General features: G+C 47.9%; 2 protein-coding genes across 3 annotated transcripts in view; one reads left to right on the forward strand and one right to left on the reverse strand.

Moving 5' to 3' along the window:
* Window positions 1-1,414: 1,414 nt before the first annotated feature.
* On the forward strand, window positions 1,415-9,962 carry LOC309365158 (vesicle-trafficking protein SEC22b-B-like). Its single transcript, XM_081903359.1, has 5 exons — window positions 1,415-1,547; window positions 5,782-5,891; window positions 7,122-7,282; window positions 8,098-8,244; window positions 8,546-9,962. The coding sequence occupies exons 1-5, from the start codon at window positions 1,473-1,475 to the stop codon at window positions 8,701-8,703; spliced, it is 651 nt and encodes a 216-aa protein (XP_081759485.1). The 5' UTR covers window positions 1,415-1,472; the 3' UTR covers window positions 8,704-9,962.
* NOTCH4 (notch receptor 4) overlaps window positions 9,470-21,658 on the reverse strand; it is a 45,776-nt gene continuing 33,587 nt past the window's right edge. For both annotated transcript variants that reach the window (XM_081901307.1, XM_081901306.1), the window contains exons 18-26: window positions 20,644-20,973; window positions 19,651-19,814; window positions 18,102-18,324; window positions 16,469-16,559; window positions 15,338-15,467; window positions 14,439-14,680; window positions 13,258-13,405; window positions 11,996-12,093; window positions 9,470-11,770 (exon numbers count right to left, since the gene is read on the reverse strand). In XM_081901307.1, coding sequence (XP_081757433.1) covers window positions 11,402-11,770; window positions 11,996-12,093; window positions 13,258-13,405; window positions 14,439-14,680; window positions 15,338-15,467; window positions 16,469-16,559; window positions 18,102-18,324; window positions 19,651-19,814; window positions 20,644-20,973 — 1,795 coding nt within the window. In that variant the 3' untranslated portion in view covers window positions 9,470-11,401. The remainder of the gene's footprint in view (window positions 11,771-11,995; window positions 12,094-13,257; window positions 13,406-14,438; window positions 14,681-15,337; window positions 15,468-16,468; window positions 16,560-18,101; window positions 18,325-19,650; window positions 19,815-20,643; window positions 20,974-21,658) is intronic.

Below are 21,658 nucleotides of genomic sequence, written 5' to 3' on the forward strand. Positions count from 1 at the left end.
GCAAACTTTTTCAGCAGGGGGCCGGTCCACTGTCCCTCAGACCTTGTGGGGGGTCGGACTATATTTTTTGGGGGGAAATGAATGAATTCCTATGGCCCACAAATAACCCAGAGATGCATTTTAAATAAAAACACACATTCTACTCACGTAAAAACGCCAGGCAGGTCCTGCAAATAACCCAGAGATGCATTTTAACTAAAAGGACACATTCTACTCATGTCAAAACATGCTGATTCCCGGACCGTCTGCGGGCCAGATTGAGAAGACAATTGGGCCGGATCCGGCCCACGGGCCTTAGGTTGCCTACCCATGGGGCAGAGCATCTGCAAAAGGTCCCAGGTTCAGTTCCTGACATCTCCAAAAAAGGGCAAGAGTGCCCCTTTTGAAACTTTGCTGCCAGCCTGTGCTGACAATACTGTGCTAGGTGGACCAATGGTTTGACTCGGCATAAGCCAACTTCCTGTGTTCCTGTGCAATTGCATTTGAAGCTGGGGGAGCGGAGGAAATGCTACAAATGAGCAGTTGAGGGGGATGAGATGCTGGAGGGAGGGGGCAGCTGGGAAACGAGATCAGTCTAGGGAGCCACAACTGGCTTTTCAAGAATAATTGAGTGACTGGTGTCCATTCCAAAGAAAACAGACGCTCCGGGAATACTCCAGGCAAAGGAACTCTGCACAGGCTCAGAAGCCCCCTCAGCTCAACGCACCTGCAATTTGTAACAGCAGAACTTAAACTTTACACCACAGAGTAGACCTATGTAGAACTGTGCTGTAAAGCTGGCAAGCACCCTCAGTGGCCACTTGGTTTGTAAGTTTTGCAAAATAAATTGCAAAAGCGCAACATGCCACAATAGCTAAAACCAGACAACCTAAAAAGTTACTTCCGCTTCTTTTTTTGGCATCATTACTTTGTACTTTGGTAATTTACTGGTGCCTGCTGTTTTTGAAGTCTGCCATATTCCTGTTCAGTAACTTTCAAATTATTATTATTTGCAAAATTGTATTATTATAATACAAAACCATGACCAAGCAACCCACAAGGCCAAATAATCCAAGTTGCAAAAATGCCAAATGAGGCCACGATGGCCAAAGCAGCTCAGCCCATCAAGCTATACAATACTAATTGCAACTTTTCTTTTTTTTTTGCAAAACTCCCACAATGACTAAAATCAACACAAGCTAAAGAGTTGCTGCTGCTAACGATATTACTAGCAGGGATATTACCTCCAAGGCGAAAGAGAGAGAGGAGGAGCCCTTCGGAGGCCGGGCGGGGCGTGCGCGCCTCGCCTGATGCCAAACTAACTTCTTGGCGGCGTCGCTCCGCCCCGCTTCGCCCGCGATTTGCATCCCTCCCGTCGGCCACGTCAGCCGGGAGTCCGGGTCCGGCTGCAGCCTCCGGAGGGGAGGGGGAGAGGGATACCCCCCCTTAAAAAACACCCCAGGACCCCCCTTCCCCCCCCGCCCCCAGCCAGGATGGTCTTGCTTACCATGATTAGCCGGGTCCAAGACGGGCTTCTCCTGGCGGCTTCTATGCAAGAAACGGAGCAGGTAAGAGGAAGGAGGAACCCAGGAGTCCGGGGCTTCCAGGGCATCTCCGCCCCTCCCCCCCGCTCAGCCGACCCTCTCCAGCTCTAACCACTAGGAAATCCTTTCCTCTTAAGGGTCACGTTTCCGCTTTTTAGGACCCTTTTCGCTACTTCTTACTTGCACCTGGTTTTGTTCTACGTGGGAAACTCAGCCAGATGGGCGGGGTATAAATAATAAATTATTATTATTATTATTATTATTGGGGGGGAGTGAACTTTCAAACCTGGTTTCAGAGATGATTTAGGTAGGGGTTATGACAGTGGCGCACGTGGAGTGGGGGTGTTAAACAAATAAATTAATAGCACCAAACTGGGGCGTCTGTTTGAAGGCTGCAGTCTAGTACACACATCTGCAAGGAAACTCAATTGAAAAACAATGAGACACCTTTCTGAGTAGAAATAATAATAATAATAATACATATAGCAGGGGTGGATAAATGCCAGTTTGGGGGACCTGATCTGGACCCACTCCTCCTCTTGGTAAGTTTTCTGCCCCACTTCGAGATCCCATGGGTTTTGAAGGCAGTGCAAAATAAATAAGTAAATTTAAAAGTAAGATGGTGCCCTGATTTGGAATGCTCAGAAATTCCCAGGTCCAGTCCTGATATTTCCAGGTACAGTTAGGGGAGGCCTCACTCTGGAACCCCGGAGTGCTGCTTCCGGCCAGTGTTGACAGTACTGAGCTAGGTGGGCCAGTGGTCTGACTCACTATAAGGCAGCTTCTATGTTACAGATCTACCCTTCCCGCCATTGGAAAAAGGAAGAATAAACCTCTCTCCTGCCTCCCAGTTGATGTGTGGGGCAGATGAGTGTGCCCACTTTTGGCCCTGCCCTCTGCTGGCATGTGGCCCTCAGAGGTTTGGCTGAGGGCGAACGCGGCCCTTGATGCAAAAAGGGCGGCTCCAACGTATAGGAGACCGCTTCAAGTGTACTTTGTATTGTAGGCTAATTTTGTCTTTCCCTGGCACTTCGTTACACACACTCATATATAGAACCAGCTTTAGGCAGGTGAACCATAACTGCTAAAGAGAGCTTCCTTGCTCAGAGGCAGTTTAACTTTGAATACCAGAACTTGGGAGAAGATCACAAGGGTCCTTCAGAACCTAACAAAAATGGGCAGCTAACTAGGGACGCGGGTGGCACTGTGGGGTAAACCACAGAGCCTAGGGCTTGCCGATCAGAAGGCTGGTGGTTCGAATCCCCACGACGGGGTGAGCTCCCATTGCTCAGTCCCTGCTCCTGCCAAACCTAGCAGTTTGAAAGCACGTCAAAGTGCAAGTAGATAAATAGGTACCGCTCCAGCGGGAAGGTAAACAGCGTTTCCGTGCGCTGCTCTGATTCGCCAGAAGCGGTTTAGTCATGCTGGCCACATGACCCAGAAGCTGTACGCTGGCTCCTTCGGCCAATAAAGCAAGATGAGCGTTGCAACCCCAGAGTCGGCCACGACTAGACCTTTAACTTGGAAGTGATGAAAACAAGTTGCCAGACTAGATTATCCAGCAAGACTGTTATTCTTTTCCCTAAACGGACTTAGGCAATCCAATGTGTGCCCTCAGGCTCCCATCTTTAGTATTCAGGCAATAATGCCAGCCTGCCATGCAAAGCTGTTGTAGGATTAAGTGTGCTATAACAATCCTCTAACGATGCCTAATAATGTAATTGCCTTCCTCTCTTCATGAGGGAGCCCAGAAGTCTTGGGACCATAGAGATTCTTCCCACCCCAGAACCAGCTGTAACCAGTCCCCTTCCCAGAATTTTTATTTAAGCTCATAAGCGCCGACTCCATGGGGCCTGAGGGGGCCCAAGCCCCCTCAAAAATTCGTTTGGGGGGGCTCCGTCCCCCCAATAATTTAAGAAAACTATTGAGCGAATGTGTGGTCCCTGGAGCCGGAGCGCAGCGGCAAAAATCAGGGAAAAATAAGATCAGTCGGTCGGTCCGTAGGGCGAGGGAAGGCAGAAGCATTCTGCCTCAGGGTCTTACTGCCCACCCGCTTCTCTTGCTGCGTTTGCTCAAACTCAACAAAGAGCAGGGAATCCCCTGCCCTCCTGGCAAGCAGAGGGTTAAGGAAAGGATCGACTCCTAATTCTTTCCTAGTCACACTGCGTGCAGGCTCCAGCCCACCACCACCTCAAACATGCAGGTGGGAGAGAGAGGGGGCTGGCTGGGGGGGGGGACTTTTGCCTTCCTTTCCTCCCCCCCACCCCGTTAAACTCCTCCCCTGCATTCTTAGCCAGCTGCTTCTCCGCACACCCCTCTTGTGCTTCTTGTCCCTTCTGTGTTTTTCCTTCCCTCCCCATTTAAAACGTGGTGACAAAGCACGGATCCACATGGATCCTCAGAATTTTTGCATTGGGTCACCCCAAATCCACCATCAGATCACATTACATGTCCATGGCTACAGTCTGTACCAAAAAAAACACGCACCCACTGTTGCCTGGGGCTGCAGTGGTGCAAAAACATGGTTACAAAGCATGGATCCACAGGATCTTTGCACTGGGTCACCCCAAATTCACCATCAGATAACATAGCATGTCCATGGCTACATCTTGCACCAAAAAAATCATGCACCCACTGTGGCCTGGGGCCACAATGGTGCAAACACGTGGTTACAAAGCACGGATCCACATGGATCCTCAGGATTTTTGCATTGGGTCACCCCAAATTCACCATCAGATAACATAGCATGTCCATGGCTACAGCCTGCACCAAAAAAATCACGCACCCACTGTGGCCTGGGGCCACAATGGTGCAAAAACGTGGTTACAAAGCACGGATCCACATGGATCCTCAGGATTTTTGCATTGGGTCACCCCAAATTCACCATCAGATCACATAGCATGTCCATGGCTACATCTTGCACCAAAAAAATCACGCACCCACTGTTGCCTAGGGTCACAGTGGTGCAAAAACGTGGTTACAAAGCATGGATCCACATGGATCCTCAGGATTTTTGCATTGGGCTACTCCAAACTCACTGTCAGATATTTAAAATCTTTATAAAATAGAGAATTAAATACATACAGAATGTTAAATTTTCAGTTTCAAAATATTAGTACTAGTTTAGTACTGTATTTCTATATTACTATAGTACTGTATTAGTTATTTTCAAATACTTAAATATTTTTAGGGTGTAAGACCCAATTAAAGCCCATTATTTACATACAGTATTACAGTATTTACATACAGTATTAGGCATACTGTATTAACTTTATTAACTGTATTAAAGCATTAACTTTGAGATATTATTTTTATTTAATGAACCCTCAGCCTTATTCAAAGTAAGCTTAAATTAGCTATTTCACTTATTAATCAAAGCGCTATTACTGTGCGACAGCAATATTTTATGTTTTATTCTTTTAATGATAGTTTAGGATTTATTTAAATATCATTTCAGTCTTTTCAGAGCTATAAATTCACTGCTCTGTAATAGTCTATAAGCATAATTGTTACTGTAAATTAAATTAGCTTTTTACGAAAATACCGTGCGTGTTTATGTTTTGTTTCTTTTTTCAAAGCCAAAAAGTGTTTCAGGCTTGTCGAGTTTCCCGGAGTGTGGAGTTATAGAGAGTCGAGTTTTCGGGGTTCTAATGTTGATCATATGACTCTAAAATACTTTTTAAAAACTTTAAAACTCACTAATTTTCATCTAAAATTTAGAAAACTTCCCGGGGCAGGACCCCGGTATGGGCCCCCCCAATATTTTTTATAAGTCGGCACCCCTGTTTAAGCTCCTTGGCTGGTGTGAGAGATTTTGCCGCTGGAGGTGAATTAGTATTGCGGTGTTATAAGTATAATCATTTGATTTGTCTCCCACCCTTCACCCTAACACCCCAAGGGCACATTGCAAAAGTTTCAAACGCAACATTAAAAACCGTTTAAAACAAATTGCAGCTGCAGGAACAGGGTGGGCCATAAAAATATATTTCTTGAGTATCCAAGACCAGGGTAAAAAGAAGATCTGCTGAATCAGGCCAGCCGCCTACCCTGATCTAGCATCCTGTTCCCAGATGCCTTTTTTCTGGGAAGCTCAACAGCAGGACCGCCAGAGAGTGACACCACCAGTCTTCCTACCTGTAGCTCTCAGAAACTGATATTCAGAGGAATATTCAGCCCCCGACAGGGGAGGGAAAACAGCCATTGCATAGTCTCCGATAGCCTTATCTCCTTGTGTGAGTCCCAGTTATTTTCTCCGCAGTCAAACCGGAACTTCCAAGAATACCACAGCCAAGCAAAGCAACTTTTTCGGAAGCTCGGGGAGCATTCGCCGAACCGCTGTTCCTTGCAGGCTGGGGCGATGACTTTCCAGTAAGTGCCTGGTGTTTCTCAGAAATAAGGAGGGAGCGTGGTATTAAAAGGGCATCTCTTTTGACAACCTGTGAACTTTAAAAGATGCTATAACAGCGCTGGGATTGACAGGGCAGTAGGCTGATGGTGTAGGGGGGTCTGTATCCTTCCGGATGTTATTCATAGAAGTATCTTAGAATTAGGGGCACGGGTGGCGCTGTGGGTTAAACCACAGAGCCTAGGACTTGCCGTTCAGAAGGTCGGCGGTTTGAATCCCCGCGACGGGGTGAGCTCCCGTTGCTCGGTCCCTGCTCCTGCCCACCTAGCAGTTCGAAAGCACACCAAAGTGCAAGTAGATAAATAGGTCTTCCTGCTCCGGCAGGAAGGTAAATGGTGTTTCCGTGTGCTGCTCTGGTTCACCAGAAGCGGCTTAGTCATGCTGGCCACATGACCCGGAAGCTGCACCCTGGCTCCCTCGGCCAATAAAGCGAGATGAGCGCCGCAACCCCAGAGTCGGCCACGACTGGGCCTAATGGTCAGGGGTCCTTTTACCTTTACCTTTTTATCTTCGAATTATAAACTTGGAAGGGGACCCTGAGGGTCATCTAGTCCAACCTCCTGCAGTGCAGGAATCTTTTGCCCAAGGTAGCTCCCATCATCCCTGGCCGCCGGCCATGCTGGCTGGGGCTGATGTCTGCTGGAGTCCAAGAACAGCTTGCGGGTTGCAGGTTTCCCCATCCCTTCTGCGGATGCGTGTTTCTTGCTTAGAGTGCGGGGGGCCCTGTGTTCGAATCCTGAATGTGAAACCTGCCTGGACTGGGGGAAGCTACAATTGAGAGAAGTTGGAGGGGCCCCAGCTTGGAGATAGAGCATGTACTTTGCATGCAGAAGGTCCAATCCCTTTGCTTATCTAGATTTTAAAAAGCGTTCTTGGGCAGCAGGGCTGGAAAATGCCTCTTTCTTCGATGGGGAAGAGCTGCTGCCAATCATATTTCACAACACTGAACTAGATGGACCAATCGTGTGACTCGGTATAAGGCAGCCTATGTTCCCATTTGGGAGACGATGGTTCCTTTATTCATGCATTATCCCAGCGTGGTAAATTATTTGCATTATTTTACTAGTGCGGTTGCGCTGCTACAAATTCCTAGGGTCTAGAAACTTGCTTGTGAGGCTGTTTGTGCTCGCTTGAAGGAGCCGGATCACGACTTCCCTTCCTCCTCGCTTCTGTGCCCTCTTCCTCCTCTGCAGCTACCTGATCAGCCAGGGCATTTGCTACCTGACGCTGTGCGAAGCCACTTACTCCAAAAAGCTGGCCTTCGCCTTCCTGGAGGAGCTGCAAGCCGAATTCTGGGAGCTGTACGGGAAGAAGGTGTCCTCCGTGTCACGGCCGTACGCCTTCATCGAGTTTGGTGCGTACTAAATGGGGGAGCCTCTCCAGCCCAGCCCAGCCAGCCTTCTAGTCCTCATTGTCTAAACTGTGTTAGGCAACACAAAACTCCTACCTGCCTTGCAAGCAGAAGACCTTAGGTTCAGTCCTGGTGGCTATTGGATCTGGAGTGTACTTTTATTTATTTGTCTAGAAGAGAAATGGACCACCTCCAGGTTTCTTTCTTTATTTGGGGGGGGGGGGGCGAGAGCTAATTTGCCTGCTCCCTTGAGCCAATTTTTCTGACCCCCTGCAAAACTTGGAATAAAAATAAAAGCAGACCCACATTCACTTTGGGCCACATGTACACACCACAGCAGCATGGAATAGTGGCCAGAATGCTGGCCTAGGACCTGGGAGAGCAGGGTTCGACAGTGGAATTTGCTGCCAAGGAGTGTGGTGGAGTCTCCTTCTTTGGAGGTCTTTAAGCAGAGGCTTGACAACCATATGTCAGGAGTGCTCTGATTGTGTTTCCTGCTTGGCAGGGGGTTGGACTCGATGGCCCTTGTGGTCTCTTCCAACTCTATGATTCTATTCTATGATTCTATGATTCTAAATCCCCACTCAGTCATGAAGACCACTGGGTGAGCTTGGATAAAATGGATGGGGGGGGGGGGACTGTGGGTACTACCTTGAAGTCCTTAGAGAAAAACCAGGATACCAGTGCAAAAAAAACAACAAACCACTGGGTGAGTGGCCTCAGCCCCACCCAACCCCAAAAGCTGAGTCCCTGTGGCCTAGTAGTAGTTCATCTCAGATGTTGCCAATCCACGAAACCCTCCTATATTTTTTTTTAAGACCTCTATATCCAGAAGCTGAAGAAATCCTACCTGGACACCTGGTCCAAGCGCCACCTGAGCAGCATCAACATGGAGCTACAGGATGTTCAGAAGATCATGGTGACCAACATTGAAGAGGTGCTCCAACGTGGAGAGGCCTTATCGGGTATGGGGAAAAGGGGGTTTGTGATCAGTGCTGTGGGGAGATCTGTGTCTGTAAGCAGTGACCTGCGTGTCGTATTGGAAGTCGCAGAGCAAAATCTCACGTCTGTCTAATTTGGGGACTGGGGTGGATGCGAGGATATCGCATCCCCAGGTTTGGGAGGAAATCCGGGCCTGGACATATTCGCCTACGGCAGGTTAGCCGCTTGCCATGGCGAGCAGGGTGAGAAAAAACGGCGAAGATGGGGTTTTTAAAGGTCCGTTAGCCAGCCCTGTCTTCTTTTTTCCCTCTATTTGCCCTCCAGCTCTGGATTACAAGGCCAGCAACCTGTCAACCCTCTCTAAGAAATACCGCCATGACGCCAAACTCCTCAACAGCCGTTCCGCCTACGCCAAAGCCGCCGCTACCAGTCTTGTCTTCGTGATACTGATGATCTACATACGCTTCTGGTGGCTGGTGTGACCCTGCGCTGCCTGCCTTCCTTCCGCCCTCCTTCTTTGGTCCTGCCTCATACGGGGATCTGTGAAAAGAGCGGGGTGTGTTTCTGCGCCCCCCCTCGCTCCGCCCTCCCCCAAGAGGCTGCTGTAGCACGAGAACTTGTGGAACTTGTTACTATTTTCAAGCATGGCACCTTTTGCCACCCTGCGGCTAAACCTGGAATGACAACCGGTAGAAAGAAGTTCAGCATGGGGACTGTTTGCAATTGCGATGAGTGTGGTTGCTTTTTTTGCTTTTAATCTGCAAAGCATTCTGCAGCTTCCTTTGTCTTTTCAATGGACAAGGAAAAGAGAGAGGGGCACCTGTTTTTGGCAATCGCAAAAACAGCCTACGCACAGAGAGAGTCCCATGGCATCTTCAAAACTACCTAGGTGGGGATCTTGTTCCTCTACAGATGTTGACGGGCTCCCATCTGCTTCAGCCACTATGTCCCATTGGTCAGAGATTCTGGGAGTTATAGTTCAGGAACAACTAGGTGGCTACAGGTGTTCCCCTCCTTGCTGTAGAAGCTCTGAATGCTACCATGTTAGATAGGTTAGTGCAGCTTTTGCAGACAGAGAAACCATGCTTGAAATAAGATGGAGGGTGATGAGGAATCATTCCAAGTGAGGCTGGTGTTTTTTTAGTTAAGATCATGGTGCTTTTTCAATAAATGTTATTTCCCATGAAACTGGGAGCAGGCGACTCGACAGTGGGTGGGGGAAGGAAAAAAACTGCTCGCAAAAAAACCTCCAAAGCTAGTACATTTATTTTAGCTGTACATTTTCAGATATTCAGGGCTCAGCCTGAGTTCCAGCAAGAGCCAGTCCAGAACCTAATTTTCAATCCAAGGATATGTGACTGGATGACACAAGGGGAGAGTGTTTTTGAGCATGTGCAGAGTGTAGGCAAGGGTTACCTTTTTGTACTGGCTTTTAATGGCAGTCTGCCACGCACGGAATTTTGCTTCTAATGAACCAGTTTGGTTTAGCGAAGCGGACTGAATTCGTTCAAAAATTTCTGAACAACGCCTAAAAGTCATTCTAATGATTTCTGGGTGAACTGAATGCAAAATAAGTTTGGGTTTTTTTGTGTGTGGGGTGTGTTTGTAGAACTTTCAACGGTTTCTAGCTCATTTTCAGGTTCATTGGCTTACATGTTTTGTTTTGTTTTTACTCTTTAGACTCTTTGGGCTTTTAAGCTTAAAGATCATAATGGCTGGGGAAAATATATCTTAAAAACTGCTTTGTGTGTGGATTTTGATATTTGCTTAGCCTTACTCTTTTCACTCTATAAGATGCACCAGACCACAAGATGCACCTAGTTTTTGGAGGAGGAAAACAAGAAAAAAAATATTCTGAATCTCAGAAGCAAGAACAGCAAGAGGGATCGCTGCGCAGTGAAAGCAGCAATCCCTCTTGCTGTTCTGGCTTCTGGGATAGCTGTGCAGCCTGCATTCGCTCCATAAGACGCATACCCATTTCCCCTTACTTTTTAGGAGGGAAAAATTGAGTCTTATAGAGCAAAAAATACGGTATATTTTATGCTTCAGCACAGCTGCTTGCAACATTCTGAATGCTGAATGTGTGTGTGTGTATTTGCTAAGGATAATTTGGATAAATCTAAACCAAGCGTGAACCAAACTAGTTTATATCGCACAGGTACTAGAAGTAGTTTTCCTTTTTGGACACCCTGAACTAGCTCTTTTTAAAAATGAACTTTTCAAGCAGGGCAGCCGATCCTTTCCCCAGGACACTGCCAGGAGATTTTTCACTTGCTTCAATTGTTTTTGGGTTGTTAGCCACAGTATCTATGCTCAACCTCCACTGTCACAGGCAGCACACCTCCGAATATTAGTTATTGGGGAATGCAGGTGGAGAGAGTTCTCTTGTGCTCAGTCTTCCTACAGGCATTTGGTTGGTCCTTGTGAAAGCAGGACACTGGACTAGACGGGCATTTGGACTGATCTGGCAGGCTCTTCTTATGCCCCCCTCCCAATTTTTCTAAGGGTTGGGGGACAGAGCTCAACCCTTCTCCCTGATAATTTTTGTTTAGGTGCTGGGAGGAGGAGCAGGGAAGATTAGCCGCAAGAGAGCAGATCCCCGGTTCTGATTTCTAAGGAGCCCTCGAGATTCTAAGCAGGCAGAGCTGAGCTATGCTACGTTGCAGGGATGCTACGTGTGTAATCATTGCAAGGCCTGGTCTTCATAAACCCCCGTCTATCTGATTCTGCACCAGTGGAAAAGCAAAGCCAACCATGACAGCGCGTATATTGGGGAATTGCAGCTTGGGGAAGCGGGGCGAAAGACCACTCTGACCCCAGTAGCCTGAGATCGTCCACCATTATCCAACAGCGAGTTATGTTCAAGGATTTCTCTGTATGCTCCAAGCTATGTGACATATCATTGCCACGGACCCGTGCAACAACACCTTGTACGACCTCAGATGTGTCCTCAGACAGTTCTCCGGTTTTACACAAGATCCTCCTCGTTCCTCCATGCAGGACGTCTAAATCTGCCCTCAGGCACCGCTCGGCTCTGAATTGCCTCCCTTCGTGGTGCCGTCCTGTGACATCATCCCAGCCCCGCATGACCTCATCAGGAAGCGCCACACCATGGCTCAGTCCGCTGTCGCTGACTCGCAGCTGTAGCCTCTGGCCAACCCAGACCCAGAGGGTGCAGAGTCACTCGTCGGGTGGCCCCACAGCATTTTCTGATTGGCCAATCGGCAGTGTAGGAGCGGGGAGGTCCTTAAAAGGGACCTTGTTCTCTGGGACTGGAGTTAGCCGCTGGTTGCCAGGTTGCCACTTTAACCTGCGTGGACTGCCGGCAGACCGTTGGGGCTGGGGCCGTGGCCTGTGAGGCGAGAGCTGCTGGGAGGGGCGGGGGCAGTCCAAGAGGGCCAGGATGTCGTGGTGGAGGCGCTCGAGGGCCACGTCCTTCGGGAGGCGGCCCACGTGGTCCCGGATGCTCTGCTTGGCTCCGTTTTGGAGAAGAAGGCAGGCCACTTTGTAGCTCCCCTCTTGGGCAGCCACAAACAACGGGGTCTGTGCCTGATGGGAGGGCGCAAAATAGAGAAAAGTTAAGAGTCGCATCTGCACAAATCTCTTTAAAGCACGCTTATAAAACAGCCATGGCTTCCCGCAAGGAATGCTGGGAAATGCAGTTTGTTAAAGGTGCTGAGGCTTGTTAGCAGACCCCATGCAGACCCCTACAGTTTCCCCTCCACCTCTGATGTGTCTGTTTTCAGATGGCATGAGCAGAAATACATTACCTACCCGATTATCCTGGCTGTCCTTATCAGCTCCATTTCTGAGCAGGACAAGGGTGGCACGGACATTATTGACCGCCGCAGCCCAGTGGAGGGCCGTTTTTCCTGTGGGACAGAGAATACAGGGATTGACTGAATCGAAATCCATGAGGTTCTCTGCGTGATCTTGGCCAAGTTGCCATCAATCAGCCAAACCAAACCTCCTTGGAGGAGCTCCCTGGTGTAGACTTACGTAGGGTTGCCATACGTCCAGAATTTCCTGGGCATAGCCAGAACAGTGCCCAGACGGAAACTACTGAAATGTGCGGGAAAATTCAGTCGTATGACAACCCATCTCGGAAGTGTATTTCCTTAAAAATAGCTCAAAAACTTAAAACTCAAAAAAAAATATATATTGAGATTTAGCAAGAAAAAGCTCAACAAGTCTGGGCAAAACTAAAAACTTTTGTGTCCTAATTTTCACTTTTTGAAATATGGCAACCCTAACTTACAGCTAATCAGCCTGCCAGGACCCCAGATGTGGGACGGACGCCGCAGCAAGGAGATGGCTTGTCCGCACCCAAGCAAACATTTCTGCATCCTTTATGCACAAAGCAAAATCCATAAAGCTATGGTTTTCCCAGTAGTGATGTATGGAAGTGAGAGCTGGACCATAAAGAAGGCTGATCGCTGAAGAATTGAGGCTTTTGAATTATGGTACTGGAGGAGACTCTTGAGAGTCCCATGGACTGCAAGAAGATCAAACCTCTCCATTCTGAAGGAAATCAGCCCTGAGTGCTCACTGGAAGGACAGATCCTGAAGCTGAGACTCCAATTCTTTGGCCATCTCATGAGAAGAGAAGACTCCCTGGAGAAGACCCTGATGTTGGGAAAGATGGAGGGCACAAGGAGAAGGTGACTGCAGAGTTTGACCAAATGAGTTTGACCAAACTGCGGGAGGCAGTGGAAGACAGAAGTGCCTGGCGTGCTCTGGTCCATGGGGTCACGAAGAGTCGGACACAACTAAACAACCACAACAACAAAAGTGTATATCTGTTTACCTAGAACTTCCCATTGCACCCGACTGGTGAGGCCATAGGTGGCAACTGCCCAAAGTCTCTCCACAGATAAGCACAGCATTAATGCGACCCAATTAGCATACATCAAAGTGAGTGAATGCACAGACATATATAAGCTCAGTCCTACAACAACTATTAGTTTTGATGTTTTGATGTTATCTTGACTACCAAGATGGCATTTGCAGGCCTTCTGGGCAAGCAATGCCCTCACCTCTCTTATCCACAGCCCTGATGTCGGCGTGATTGGCGACCAGCTCCTCCACCATGTTTTCAACCCCAAGCCGTGTGGCGAGCATGAGAGGGGTGGTGCCGTCGTGCGCTGATGCGTCCAAGTCTGTATGCCGGTGCCGCAGAAGGATCTGTGGAGAAAATGTTCCCTTTTTAAAAAAATTGCTGCTGGCTCACTCCTGCCAGTGGGCCGCTGGCCTCATCCAGCAGAGCTCTCCTTAAGCTCTTGCCACAGTCTCTCCTCTCCAGGGTTTCCCCCAAGCAATCAGAGACTGCGCCTGCATGCAGTCAACCTCTCCTCTGCTCTTTTCACGCCTCTCTTGGTCCTGGGAGACCAGAGGGAAGGGGAGCTTGTCGCAACAGGATGGAGGAGACAACCTATGACACTTCACCAGCCTGACTCGTCTCTGCCTCTTGACCTCCCTCCTCTCCTGCTTCCGATTCTGGACCTCTCTCTGCTACAGTCTCCCTGCTCACCAAGCCCTGTTACCTCCTCAGCTCCCCATACCTCCTCCTCCCAGTCTTCTCCCTCCGACCACTCATTGTTGTCCCACCACCACTCCCAGGGCTCTCAGCCTTCTTCCTTTGGGGGTTCCCCAGCTGGTTTCCCCCACCGTTCCTCTGCGTCCAAAGACACCCACCTAGTCTCGCATTCTGTTCTCCCCGTGGCCAACCAGATGCGCCCCCAAGAAGCCCGAGAGAAGGACCCAAGTGCACCCACCTCCCCAATTGTGATTCCCAGCGAGTGCTCTTCAGAGGCATATACTGCCTCTGACAGTGGAGAGAGAAGAAGAGTTTGGATTTGGATTTGGTATCCCGCTTTATCACTACCTGAAGGAGTCTCAAAGCGGCTCACATTCTCCTTTCCCTTCCTCCCCGACAACAAACACTCTGTGAGGTGAGTGGGGCTGAGAGACTTCAAAGAAGTGTGACTAGCCCAAGGTCACCCAGCAGCTGCATGTGGAGGAGCAGGGAAGCGAACCCGGTTCACCAGATTACGAGTCTACTGCTCTTAACCACTGCACCACACTGGGAGAGATCATGGTCATTGTGACCAGTATGATAGCCTTGTCCTCTGTGTTCAAAGAGTCTTGTTTGTATGGAGAAGGCCTTCTGGGAGTGTGATGTCATTTCACCCTTGCACCTCCGTTTTATTTTAGTCACCTGGAATACACCCAGCGCATCGGCAGCGATGGCGCTGTGCAAGGGGCTCCGTCCCCACTGGTCGCGGGTGTTGACGTCGGCGCCGGAGGCCAGGAGCCTGCGGGCGGCATCAGCACGGGAGAATCGAGCTGCCAAGTGAAGGGGCGTCTCTCCAGGGCTTCCCTTCTGCCCCTCTGCCCAGGATCCCTCCAGGTCCAATCCAGGAGAATGGGCCAAAGGCATCATGGGGGTCAGGCCACAAACTGGAGGGATAAAAAAGGGGCATTTCATGAAGGTCAGACTTGTAATTAGACATCCATTTCGGTTTCCCTCTGCCTCTCATTTTCCCAATCTTGAGTTCTGTTCCCCAGATTTCCTCATCAGTTTGTCAGCGTTATTATTTATCTATTTTGGGGTTTATTGGTGAGATTTCTATTTTTTAAAATCTCAATAAGATAACGAAACAAAAAGAAGGAAAGAGAGAGAAAAGAACGAGAAAAGGAAAAGAAGCATTAGAGAAAAATTAAGAAGGCTTCTGGTTTTCCATCTGCCTGTTACATTTAAAAAAGAAATTATTTAAGACCTTCAGTCCATGTCTTCTCCATTTTCTGTTAAACAATATTTCTATTAAGTCAATTTTTTAAAAGAAGAAAAGCCCCCTCATGAAAATTTGCCCACCTTTTAGTGCAAATTTCTCCCTTCGTACACATTTATGTGTGCAATATTGGCAAATATACACATGTTTGCAAAGCAATCTCTCCTAGTATTATTATTATATAATTCATTATGATATAATATTATATTTATCTTGCCCTCCCCCCCGGTTCAGACCAGCCCTGTGGGCAGGATCTTTCCTTATTACATCCAGTCCAGGGGCTTGTTGTTGATGGCTTCCCTTGATGGCCTGCTTCCCTTTTTACCTGGCTTTTGAGTCTTGACGGCCTTCGCCTTGGGGTCCTTCTCCTGGCTTGAGTTTGGCGTGCTGAACTGCACCTGCTTCTTTGGCCTAGACTGGCCTCGGTCCGGGATCGAGACGGCATCTGCATCACCCTGTACCAAAGAGGCTATAAAAAGTTTGCTCTGTCCCTGCTAGTGGAACGGGACCAACAACATGGGCACTGCTGCGAATGCAGGCGTCTCCCCTCTGCCACCCTCTGCACCCTGCCTGCCACCCATTCTCCCTGCTTACCTGGCGTTGTGATGGGTACAAATGTGACCCTTCTCTGTTCCTTCGTGGGGGGAAATAAAGTAAAAGGGGACATATTCGTCCCCACCACTTTCTCTATGGCCCAACTATGGTGCCACACTTGAAGAAGAAGTAGAGTTTGGATTTGATATCCCGCTTTATCACTACCCTAAGGAGTCACAAAGCGGCTAACATTCTCCTTTCCCTTCCTCCCCCACAACAAACACTCTGTGAGGTGAGTGGGGCTGAGAGACTTCATTTTTTTTAATAGAATATTTATTAAAATTTTGAATAGTAATACAATGAAAATAAAAAGAAAAAATAACAAAAATATAAAAATAATTAAAAACACACAGTTTCCATTACTTATTTTCCATTAACATATTTCCCGGACCTCCTCATACCTCCCTTTTTTGTATTCCAATTCAGATTGTTAGTTCAGCAAATCCTTACCATTAAATTTTTACCTATTTCTAAACCTTTTTTTTCATATTCTCTTAAAGCATTACAGCTGGAAACCAATTAATTTCTATCCGACATCATTCTAACATTCATTAATTTTACAATATTTCTGTAAATAGTCTTTAAATTTCTTCCAAGATTGGGGCTGAGAGACTTCAGAGAAGTGTGACTAGCCCAAGGTCACCCAGCAGCTGCATGTGGAGGAGCGGGGAAGCGAACCCGGTTCCCCAGATTACGAGTCTACCGCTCTTAACCACACTGGTTCTCTGTGATATATTGATTTATTTTTTAAAGTTGTTATGATGGCCCTGGCCCTGTTGCCTGTAGGGCTGTAGGGCTCTGGACATGCACTCTGCCATACAAATCCTAGCAGCATCACTGCCTCCTCATCCGGACCAAATACCTCCATATCTGCATAGTTCAGCGGTCCATCAAAGTGGGGGCTGGAGCACATGTCGGGGTCATCCACAAATTCAGCACTCGACTTCATTGGCCTGGATTGTGGGGAGAGGGGGAAAGAAATGGATAGGAATAAGGAGAGATCCCAGGCTGCTGCTGCTGCTGCTGTTATGAGATTGCGGCGTTAATCCCTGGATCCAGCAAGTGCTAAAATCAAATGAAGGCTTCTAATTTTTGGGATAGCCTGTCTAGCTCCCTGCTGAGGTGTAAAGAGAACAAAGGAAAGGGGTCTGTGAGAGACGGCAAATGCCCTCCCTCAACTCACAGATAGGGAGAAGGAGAAAAAAGGCAAAAAAGAATTGGAGAGCAGTGATGTGACCTAGAGGTAAAGCAGCAGATTGGAGAGTTAGAGAATGTTTGAGAACAATATTTGATTTTTGTTTGACTCCACAGCTGCGGCAGTGGGAGGAGCAGGACCCTTTTGGGATGTCAATGCAGTGAACCCCTCCATCGCAAGCTCAGGTTTCATATACAATAGTACCTCGGATGTTGAACGGAATCCGTTCCGGAAGTCCGTTCGACTTCCAAAACGTTTGGAAAGCAAGGCGCAGCTTCTGATTGGCTGCAGGAGGCTCCTGCAGCTAATCAGAAGCCATGGAGGATGTTTGGGTTCCAAAGAATGTTCACAAATTGGAACACTCACTTCTGGGTTTGCGGTGTTCAGGAGCCAAAACGTTTGACTGTCTCTGGAAGCAAACCATCTATCATAAAGACATCACAGTCTCTGCTGTGTCTCAATTTCCAAAAGGAAGCATATTCCCTGGGGAAGCGCCTGGAACCCCTGGAATTGTGCGCCGCTCACAGATCGGGGGGCATGCGGACGTGTAGCACTATTTTGCAGGCAGCATTGAGTGTCACATACTGGCAAATTCAGGCAGCATAATGAGAGTCGATTGAGAGGTCTTATGCAACAAGCCCTCTTTCCCCAAAACATTGGCAGACTTTGGGGGTCTCAAATATCAGCGGTGGCCTCCCCACTCACCTTTCATTCTACATCATGGTTATGGTGCCTCGAGTCTCTGCGCCCAGTGTGACAGAAGCAGTTGTGCTTCCTAAATCTGCCTCTGCCCAAAAAGGATAATGCACTGGAAAATGAGGTGTGTGTGTGGGGGGGAATGGCTTGTTGCAGCGTTGTCTAATTGCCCCTTGAGCAAATATAACGGGCCTTAAGCAAATCAGGATGCTCTGTCTGTCTTTGGCTTTGGCTCAACCACCTCTCAGCCTCCCTGCTTTCCGCCCAATGCCAACCAGCCGCCACTGAAGCAAATACAGTGGTATCTCGGGTTACAGACACTTCAGGTTACAGACACTTCAAGTTACAGACTCCACTAACCCAGAAATAGTACCTCGGGTTAAGAACTTTGCTTCAGGATGAGAACAGAAATTGTGCAGCAGCAGGAGGCCCCATTAGTTAAAGTGGTGTCTCAGGTTAAGAATAGTTTCAGGTTAAGAACGGACCTCCGGAACGAATTAAGTTCTTAACCTGAGGTACCACTGTAAGTGGACTGAGTACCCAAGCCATCCTCCTTGTTTGGTGCCAAGCCAAGGCTGCCGCCAGCCACGCCTTTCATACTCACTTGAGCCCAATGGCGTCCTCTCCCACCGGGTCCCGGCGGCACCGTCGCTTCTTGGCCTGGTGTGGAGCAAACCCAGGGGGGAACCAGAGGGAGCCGTGTTCGCGCCTCTGGGGCCGGCGGATCCTCCAGACTCCGAGGAAGACGGCCAGCGCTATGACCACAACGGCAGCACCAACGCCGTATATGAGAGGCCCCGAGAAATGGGAAATGGAGGCCTGGGGATCTGGTGGTGGGGAGGAGAGAGAATGTGAAACAGGAGCCCCCCCTCACCAAATCCCATCTGCACTACCGATTTATATCAGTTCCATACCAGTTTCCTAAGCACGGCTTCCTTCTAAATAATTACGGGAATTGTGGTTTAGCAATAATTATCTGGTAAAGATCCATTGGTATTTGACCTGAACGGTGCTGTAAAGAGCAATTGGGGGGGGGGATAGCAGGCCAGATGTGGGGTTTCCAGCAGAAAATGGCGGGAGGGCCCTGATCTGGAGTGGGAGCACGTTCTGAATCAAACTCCCCCATTGGCTAACTTTTTCTGCAAAATAGAACTGGAGTTTTTCAGGAATTTGTTTCAAAATGGGTGGTTTTCAAAGAATATCTGAAAAATAAATATAGTAGTTTAAATTCTGTTGCAGCACACGAGGAACTTCAGTAATAGTTGCAAGGTAGATATAAGAAATTAGATTTATTGAGAATAAGTTTAATTATGATAAAAGTGTGTATTGGCAATAAGTAATATGAATTTGAAATATGGAATAGACGGGAGGTTGGGTCTTTAGTGTTAAGACCAATAGATGTTTTATTGTTTGCTAAGAAAATTATGTGTCTATGGTTATTTTTGTGTGTAATCTGGTATTTGTGTTTTTTTTCTTTTTTCTTGTTGTATAAATAAAAAAACTTAAAAAAAAAAATAACTGGAGTTTTTGTGGCTATCCTTTGGGTAGGGGACAAGGGGGCCTCTTCCCTCCCCTCTGATATGGCATAATTTCCAGATTCCCAGCTTGCTTTGCCTTTAAAAATAAAAAAGAATAAAGTCCCATCCACATAACAGACTTAAAACAGGATCATACACTCTAAATGTTAGGAAGAACTTTGTTTTTTCTTTTTGGTAACATCTTTATTGAAAGTTCAAAAATACATAACTATATGTGCACCAAACATGGTGAGATGCAAACAAAAATAAAAATAAAAAGAGAAACTCAGTGGGTGATCTGGGGTCAGGCATTGTCCCTCAGCCTGGCCTACCTCACAGGGTTTGTGTGATGATGAAAACAGGCAGGAGGGGAACCGTGTATCCCACATTTATCTCCATGAAGGAAAAGTATGAAGTGAAACTCCACTCTGTTCTAACCTTCTCTTTTCCCTTCCAGCCTTTCTCGACCTGTGGGTCCCCAGATGTTGTTGAACTACAACTCCCATCACCCCTAGCTAGCAAGGCCAGAGCTCAGGGATGATGGGAGTTGTAGTCCAACAACATCTGGGGAGCCGCAGGTTGAGAACCGCTGCTTGAAACTCTCAGTAATTTGGGCCTAGCGTGTCTGCTACCTACCATTTCCCACAGACTCGACCCAGGCAGCTACCACTGGGTATGGCACCAGGGACTCGAGGCTTCCTTTGGCTGATAAGGCCGCCAAGAAATTCAGGACACTTTGGGGGGATGTGAAGCACTGCCCTGAGCACTGGCTCCCATCCACGGCCAAGAAGATGGTAAATCTGCAACAAATGACAAGAAAGCCAAAAATAAATAAATGCAAAGTAAAATAAATACGAAATAGTTGAGCAATCTTTCTCTCCAGGGACCTCGAAACTGCAACTCTGTGTGGTACACACTTGCCTTTCCTCTGTTCTTTCCAGGCACGGCTTGCGATTTAAAGCTCTGTGTTGAAGCGTCCTGTTTTTTTGCTCTGGGGTTTTCCCCACAAAAAGCTGTGCTTTAGAGCTGAATCAGAACAAATGTCCATCCATAGAAAACTCTAATTGACGATTGCTCCGATTCAGCTTCAAAGAGTGGGTTTTTGTAGGGAAAGCTCAAGGAGGAAAAAACATGCTTAGAAACACAAAGCATTAAAAGGCAGACCTGTGCCTTGAAAGACGGGGGAAATGATAGATAATGAACTGAAGGGAAAAAATTGAAAATAACTTTTCCTAAGAAACCAGAAGCTTTTCTTTTAGGTATCAAAGGACCAGAGATCCCGAAACTATGTACGCGACCACGGCTGTGCAGATTCTGTTAGCCTAGAAATGGAAAGATGGTACAACTCCGACCAAATAAGAGTGGCAGACAAAATTGATGAAGTATGCTGAGATGGCAAAAACTTACAGGAACACAGTGGTACCTCGGGTTAAGAACTTAATTTGTTCTGGAGGTCTGTTCTTAACCTGAAACTGTTCTTAACCTGAGGTACTATTTCTGGGTTAGCGGAGTCTGTAACCTGAAGCGTCTGTAACCCGAGGTACCACTGTAATTAAAATCAGGAAGAAGAGGTCTGGCATGGTGTGGAATGATTGGTGCAGACAGAGAGAAAGGGAGGCTCTCTCTTACCCAACAGTCTCCTCCAAAGTCTCAGGTTGAACCTCCGTCCAGTTGCTCCTGCTTCCAAGCAGCTCCTTTCCCGTGTAGGGGTAAATCCTCTCCCTGCCCCGGGAATCTTGCTGAACTTGCAGCGCCGTCCGCATAGCGACCGCCAGAGAGTACAGGAAATGGGGAAGGTCCTTGCGGGGAAGCAGGACAGCCAGGCCCAAGGCAGAGTTCCCAAGTGGGCCAGGATGAGACTGACAATCTCCCCCATCCCAGCCACATGAGGCCTCGTTGCATCCTCTGTCGCAGTGCCCGTCCGAGGAGTGGTCCCGACAATATTGCTCATAGAAAGGGCTGAGGAGGAAAAGTTTGTCGTGTGAGGAATGTCATGGGGAAAGTGGGTCCATAAAACATTTTTTCACCTATACCACTAAAACTTGATAGGGATGGGAAGATCTGCCAGTCCCTCACTTTTCTACATTTTGCAGCCATTTGTGGAATTTTTAAAAAACCAGAACCTCATGAACGTTCAAAATAGAACCCCCAGCTTCAAGGGAAGTCTACCTCTGAATATCAACTGCTGAGGACAAGCAAGCGAAGAACACTTGTCTATTTCAGTTTTTGGAAGCATCTTGGAGGGCACTTTTGTAAACAAACGGCAGGGGAACCAGCTCCATATTGTCTCTACGTCCGGCTTGTGGGCTTCCGAAGAGGCACCTGGGTCGCCACTGTGATAAACAGGACGCTGGACCAGATGGGCCTTTGGTTTCGTCCAGCCGGGTCCTTCTTAGATTTTTAAGAACAGGCAAGGAAGTGTCTGGCTCTGTTTTGCCAGGAGAGATAAATTGGCACTCTGCCACCCTCAGATCCATTTCTATATGTGCCTTGAGGCACACACACCACATGCTAAGTGCACAGGGACACAGGAAGCTGCCTTAAACCAAGTCAAACCATGGCTACATCTAGCAAAGTATTGTCTACACTGACAGGGAGTGGCTCTCTAGGGTTTCCGCACTAGCTGGAGATGCTCTCCCTTCCA

The sequence above is a fragment of the Podarcis melisellensis genome (genome assembly GCF_964234715.1).
Source record: "Podarcis melisellensis genome assembly, chromosome: 2".
NCBI classification, from domain to species: Eukaryota; Metazoa; Chordata; class Lepidosauria; order Squamata; family Lacertidae; genus Podarcis; species Podarcis melisellensis.